Here is a 7,191-nt window from a genome sequence, read left to right on the forward strand (position 1 = left end):
TTTGGGGAGGAAGAAACTAAAAAGTAGAGGCAAAAGCAGCCCAAGAAATGACTTTAAACAAATCATATTTCAGTGTGTCAGACAAACTAATTGGACCGACAAGATTTTTTTAAAATCAGTTATAAATACGGAAATGTCGGATCCACATTTCACCAGATGGTGGCGGTACTGCGCCAACTCGTTGCTAACCGCCACTAAAGGAAGAAGAAGAATTGAAGAGCGGCGCTGTTTCCGCTAACTGAGTAAACAAGATGGCGTCCGGCAGCGGGGTAAGTCGAGGATCAGACCTTTTAATTTGTCGTTAAAAATAAAACAGCGTTAATGAGAGGTAACTTTCATTTCTGTCCAGACGTGTGTGTTGATCAGTGAAGCTAACGGGTCTGTTTGAAGTAGTTTACGTGATTAAAAATGCCGTTTCTGTCGTCAGATCTAGCAGCTAACGCCAGCTAGCCTGCTAACTGACAACAAAGTGAACATGTCCGGTTTTAAGTCTCACGTAGCGACGTTTTATTAGTTTTATTTTATTATTTTCTAAAGCTCTATGGTTTGTGCCTATGTGCTTGTGCGCTGAAACAGAATAACGGTGCTAAATGTTCGCTCGTTAGCCTGAGCTTCGCTAGCACCAGTAATTGTTTGGTTTTTAACAAAACAAAAGCGAAAACGGTCAAGCACACCGACTGAGAGTGGAACTACTGCTGTCATGATATCAAACTTATGACTTTGGTTAGACACCTGCTTAAATATATCGACACTTAAACGAAACTGTAGCAAAAACAGAAACAAGTTAATGAATGTAATGCATAATGGAAGTACGTTGTGCCCTATAAATAACTATAAATTAGTTATTTATGATCTGACAAGTGATTTTTTCCAACTTGACCATCGGATTTTGAAGAACACTGTTAGCTGTTTAAGTTTTGAACAACTTACCCATGTTGTAAACACAGTTCACAGTTTCCTACGTCAGGTGTTTACAGGTATGCAGATCAATAACACCAGTTATAATCAAGTTATATTCAGTCAGTAATGGTAAACATGGCTGTAACATGTTTGTCACTGTTCATTTCTGCTGATAGGAAAAACCAGAAGTACCGACACCTGAAAAGAAGGTGGACTGAGTAAAAGCTGTTGCAAATATAAGATTAACTATTAGATAATTTACAGAATAAGCAGGGTATTAGATTATAGCATTATTTTTAAACAAAGTGCAGGATTTTGCCTTTTAATGGAATTTCATTCATTCATGTGCCTGCATTTCTTCTGATTTGTTCCTCTCTTTAAAATATATGGGGTAAACTCTTGTTAAAAGTAAACTATGTTAGAAAAACAGAAGAGATTATGTTCATATTTGTACTGGAGAACTGTTTAGCTTTAACCATGTAGCTTCAGTACAAGGTGGAATATTTGGAGGTTACATGGCTTTGTGTGATCAATGCAAGGTTCAGTAAATGTTTGTCATTGCAGTAATGATATTAATAAGATTTGGAACAGACTGGTCATGTGATACAGGATTCCCTGGATTTGAAGTCAACCACAAGATGTTTAAGCAGCTTGAATTCATGTAAAAGTGTTTGATTAAAATGTGCACTACGGTTGTTCTTTATGAAAAACAGGAATTGTAAGTTTCTTGTTATCTCATCTGTTATTCTGTTAGTTTTCCTGATGTCTTAGTTTTTGTGTTGATGTCATATTAGTATCTGTATTAATTTGTTTAGGCAACTGTCATATTGAATTCAGGATTTTGGTGTCATGACAACACCGGTTGCAGCAAATAAAACATAAAATGATTAATAAAAAGGGCTAACAAACTGACATGATCCAATAGCTATAGATTTGATGACATCACAGGTGGCTCTGGTTATTACTTCCTTTTGAAGGTTCATACAAATGAATCCATAGATTCAGCTGATTAGCTTCATATATAGAATCGGAACCATCAGTATTTACATCTACAGTTATTTCAGTCTCACATTTAACCAAATATTAGGTGAATACAAGTATCTGATCAGGTACTATCAGTAAATAATCAGTATTAATGGGTCATTCTGAGGTTTGAGAGGAGTTACAGATGAACTGTCAGGATGTTTCGATGTTTTGAAAGTGTTTGGTTTTTGAACTTTTCTTCTTCGTCTCTTCCAGTCCAATAAGAACGACTTCCGTCGGAAGTGGGACAAAGATGAATACGAAAACCTCGCTCAGAAACGTCTGGCGGAGGAGAGAGACCGAGAGAGGAGAGATGGTGAGAAGATAAAAACTATCCGTCATAAATACAACTCGACTCCACAAGAGTTAATTTATTTTCCACTGACCTGATTTAGACATCGAGTGTTGAACAAACTGCCAGGAAATACTTTTATTTACTTTCTGCCCTTCACTCTTTACTCGATTCATCGTGTTCTTCCTCAGATATTTGTCTTATTTAAATAAAGATAGAATTAAACTAAACGTGCATCTTCAGTCCTTGTGGACCCAGTTTGTAATTTGAGAAATGATTAATTAATTCCTTAATCGTCTTTTATCTGTTTGCCGTTGCCTCTCAGGGAAAACGGCTCCACCGGTCAAGCGGGACCTCCTGCGTCACCGAGACTACAAGGTGGATCTGGAGTCCAAACTGGGGAAGACCATCGTCATCACCAAGACCACTCCTCAGGCGGAGATGGGCGGGTAGGAAGTTTAATCATGAAACCTGAAAACCAAATCTTCTCCTCCTCATACAGACAGTCTCTATTTACTCATTTCCTATTTCTTTATGTAGAAATAATTTTTCTGTTGATGCGTTTTTTTGACATCCATGGGATCATACAGATGTTTCAGAACATGAAACTCGCCGATAGAAGACAGATTCAATAATTTACATTTAAAGTTTTCTGCCGAGGCTTGAGAAGAACATCATTATCATGGAGCCTTAGATGGAGCAAGGGTCAACCTGCTGGACTTTCTGTCTGAGTGTTTATTTAAAAATGTATTAAGCCCCGTTTGAAACGTGATGCTTGTATCACTCGTGGTCTTCCTCTGATTTCTTCTGTCTCCCTTCCAGGTATTACTGTAACGTCTGCGACTGCGTGGTGAAAGATTCCATCAACTTCTTGGATCACATCAATGGCAAGAAACGTGAGTTCAGCTACACATAGAAATTTGAGTTTGAACCACATAACATCCACTGCAGCTTTATTTTATTTTGAAGAACAAACTCAGATGTCACAGCATCAGAACAGATTCTGATTCCGTGCAGTAGCATAAATGTTGTTTAAACCGGGTTTGACTGAATGAACAGTTTCAATTGCATCTCTGTGTTTATAGTTCTTGTGAATTTTTACTCGTTTTTCTGTCAAAAATTAGATGCGTCTGGTTGTGAAAGTCGTAATCTGGAGAGGACCAATTACAAATTCAGATAAATGAGTCTTCTCAGATTCCTCATGACGTGTACTAAACATAGTATTTATATTATTGTATTTATTTTACTCTTATTTTTTCCACTTGATCATCATAATTGTTTTGTCTTAAATTGAGGAGGATTTTATTCTTTTTAGTCTTATTTTTTTCATTGTTTACGTCATAATTTTTCCTGTCTGTTGTGTGGTTTTCATAGTCTGGTAAAATTGTGCACCACTGTAGTGTACTGCCGACTACGAGACAAACCGCCCCTTTGGGATAATAAAGATTATTATTATTAGTATTATTATTATTATTATTATTATTAATAATAATAATAATGATAATGATAATAATAATAATAATAATAATAATAATAATAATAATAATAATAATAATAATAATAATAAAAAAATACTGAGAAATCTTACAAATAACCAAAGATTTAAAGAAAAATTGGACATAAATATATAGTCTTTGCCTGTCGTTGTTTACCTGTCGTTTATCTGTCGTTGTTGTTTATCTGTTGTTGTGTTTACCTGTCTGTGTTTACTTGTTGTTTACTTGTTGTTTGCCTGTCGTGTTTACCTGTCGTTGTGTTTACCTGTCTGTGTTTACTTGTTGTTGTTTGCCTGTCGTGTTTACCTGTCGTGTTTACCTGTCTGTGTTTACTTGTTGTTGTTTACCTGTCGTTGTTTGTGTGAGCAGACCAGAGGAATCTGGGCATGTCGATGCGGGTCGAGCGCTCGTCTCTGGATCAGGTGAAGAAGCGTTTTGAGGTGAACAAGAAGAAGCTGGAGGAGAAGCAGAAGGAGTACGACTTCGAGGAGCGCATGAAGGAGCTGCGGGAGGAGGTGGGGAGGGAGGCGACGCCCCCTGCTGGTCTCCAGGACGACCTGTTTCTGAACGTTTAGTCACCTCTAGCTTTTAAAATGACACAACATCTCTGTAGTGCAGTGAGGAAGACGAAGAAAGAAAGTAACTTAGAGGAGATGAATCTGTTATCGTTCAGAAATATCACAGTAAGGATGGAGACGTTTTTCAGAATAGTGTGGAGGAAGTTCTGCTAAAAAAAAACCCCTGATGATAGTTGAAGGCAACTGTATGAAAGCTCATGATCCTGATGCAGCAGCCATGAAACTGTCACAGTAGAAGAGTTTGTTGTACAACTTTGAAATGAGTGATTATGAGAAGATATTAAATGGAAGAGATTTTTAGAAAGACAAATAATAGGAGATGAACTTCACCTTTAAATATGCCGTCTAAAGAATATCATATAGAGACCTTTTTGTATATTTTTTTAAAGGCTATTGATTATTTTTAATTAATGGTAACAGTCTTAAACTTTGAGCTTGTAGTTTCATTGGAAAGTTCAATAATTCAGTAGCAGGAAAACACTCAGATGTTTCAGTTTGATAGTGACATTAACGTGTTGTTTGTTCAGTGAAGTCCATAATGTCACAGCTAGAGATATTAATGATTGTTTATCAATTAATTTACTGATTTTAAGAATACAGAACCTGATAAGGCAGAAGATTAGCTTGTAGTCGGAGCCTGTCGCTGTTTAATGAGGTGGAGTTACAGGTCCAGAAGGTCCATAAAAGAAGCACACCTCAGCTAGCTACCCGAGGCTCATGCTAACAGTAAGCTAAGAGTTTTAAATGCTAACACAAGTTGAGTGTCGGCAGAGACGCTGCAGGACTCTGATTACAAGCTCATGACGAGATTAAAATGATGCTCTGAGAATAAAAATCCATTTCAGAGGCAGCAGTAAACACCTGATGAAGTTACTGCGACAGGATTTGTGGACGTCTGAGCGGCTGGATTAACTTCAGTGATTTTAATTTGAAACCCCCGTGAAAAAAATGCTAACATTGCAGGTTATTTACTGTGGAAGAGTGCAGCTCGTTGGTCGATCTTTGAAGAGCAGTTTTTGATAAATTTTATTTTTTTTCCTGTTTAATATATAATATACTAACTTGCTGTTTATTTTGTTCTTCAAATTCATAATTAAACTGAGGCAGTTTAGTGGGAAATATTAAGTGTTAAACGGTTTTATCAACACATGGGGAAAAAACCACTGCAGCCAATAATTAACCGATTTTTAATGTGGGGGACTTTTAGTTTAGGAAATTATTTGCATTCATAATTTTAGCAGTTTGAACCAGAGGATGGTTTTCTTAGAGGGTTTAACTTTAAAATGATGGAAAATCAAGGAAATGTTTATCTCCTGATGCAAAACTACAAACTAGAAAAATGCAGAAACTTCATCCTTTAGAAATATTTGTGTCAAAGGTGCTGAGTATGTGAAGTAAAACAAAGAGTAGAGAATTCAGCAGAAACTATGTGTCTGGTCTCGTCTCCTATGACTCCTCTGAAGGAAACAAGACTAGTGAGGGAGGAGTTTCCTATCATGGCTGGTATACAAAGTATTTGCAGGACACTTTAACCCTTTCAACTCCAATTAAACTACATAAATAATCACACATCTATACTTAGATGAACTCATCTTGATATAAAAGGTTTTCTTTAGTTGAAACCTGACGTCAGTCATCACAGCAGCACTTCTAAGCTAAACTCCTAACCTAAACTTTACCCAAAAACAAGTCCCTTAGATAGACTATAATGTTTCTATGACTGGGAATTAGTCTTTTCCAATCCGACTTCCACAAATAAAGCCCGGCTGTGTTGGACTTGCTTCGTAGTTTGGGCCTCAGGTGACGGTGTTGTTGTCGTTTCATCAGGAGGAGAAGGCGAAGGCCTACAAGAAGGAGAAGCAGAAGGAGAGGAAGCGGCGGGCGGAGGAGGACGTGGACTTTGAGGAGGACGACGAGATGGCGGCGGTGATGGGTTTCTCCGGCTTCGGCTCGTCCAAGAAGAGTCACTGATGATCTGTGAGGACGGCGACCTCGCACCGGGAAAGATTGCTGCTCCACCTGCCGCCTCCGTCGGGTGGAGCTTCAGACCAGGAGGAGACTGTTCAGGCAGGAGTTCTGCTGAAGGCTGCGGTCGTTTCCACAGTCCTGCCGGCTCACCGCCCTGGTTCAGACTTTTACTTTATTTACCGCCAGGCTCTTATTTTGGTAGTTTAATCCATCACTCAGTCCGCTCTGATAGTCGGCAGCTTCCGCTCTCACACACAAAATGACGGTGAAATAAACTGTTGTGGGTTAAAAAAAACCTGTAAACGCAGCAGGTTGAACATGAAGCAGCCGTTTTTCTGAAACTTGCAAAAATGAGACCAAAAGACAAAACTGAAGTTTTCTTTAAGATTTGACTCCGAATTTAAGTTCACACGGAAAAAAAATCTGAAAATGTTTGTCATGTTTTGTTTGAAACCATGGAAACATTCAGAGGATTGTTTGAGCTTTTTCTCCTTCACACAAACATACAGAATATGAATTAAGTGTCAGAACTGCGAGTCTGAGACATGGAAAGTACTAAAAAGCTCAAACAGCCGCAGAAGTTTTATCTGTGTCACATCAGAGCTCGTTTGTATCAGGACACGGCATGTTGGGACATTTTAATAAACAGTTTTTATTTCTAGGTTTGGTTATGTGGTTTGTCGTCTGCTGTGTGTCAGTGAACGCACCACAGAAAACCAGCTGAGCGTTTGTGACGCCTTCGACTCATTTAAAGGATCATTTTGGTTTATTTCAACACGATGTGTCTCTTTTCCTATGAGTCCAAAATCACTTAAAACTTCTCCGAAATTACTTAAACTCTGCTCAGAGTAGCTTGAACTTCTGAAAAGACGGAAACCTGTCCCAAATGTGTCAAACTTGTACAAAATGACTCGTAGCTTGTAGAAGATGACTT

General features: G+C 38.1%; 1 protein-coding gene across 1 annotated transcript; it reads left to right on the forward strand.

Moving 5' to 3' along the window:
* Positions 1-211: 211 nt before the first annotated feature.
* zmat2 (zinc finger, matrin-type 2) lies at positions 212-6,918 on the forward strand. The gene is made up of 6 exons (XM_023265268.3): positions 212-269; positions 2,140-2,239; positions 2,541-2,664; positions 3,038-3,111; positions 4,081-4,226; positions 6,117-6,918. Exons 1-6 carry the CDS (start codon positions 252-254, stop codon positions 6,258-6,260), a joined length of 606 nt encoding a protein of 201 aa, XP_023121036.1. The 5' UTR covers positions 212-251; the 3' UTR covers positions 6,261-6,918.
* The last annotated feature ends 273 nt before the right edge of the window (positions 6,919-7,191 follow it).

Source organism: Amphiprion ocellaris, chromosome 14, assembly GCF_022539595.1.
Source record: "Amphiprion ocellaris isolate individual 3 ecotype Okinawa chromosome 14, ASM2253959v1, whole genome shotgun sequence".
In the NCBI taxonomy this organism is placed as follows: Eukaryota; Metazoa; Chordata; class Actinopteri; family Pomacentridae; genus Amphiprion; species Amphiprion ocellaris.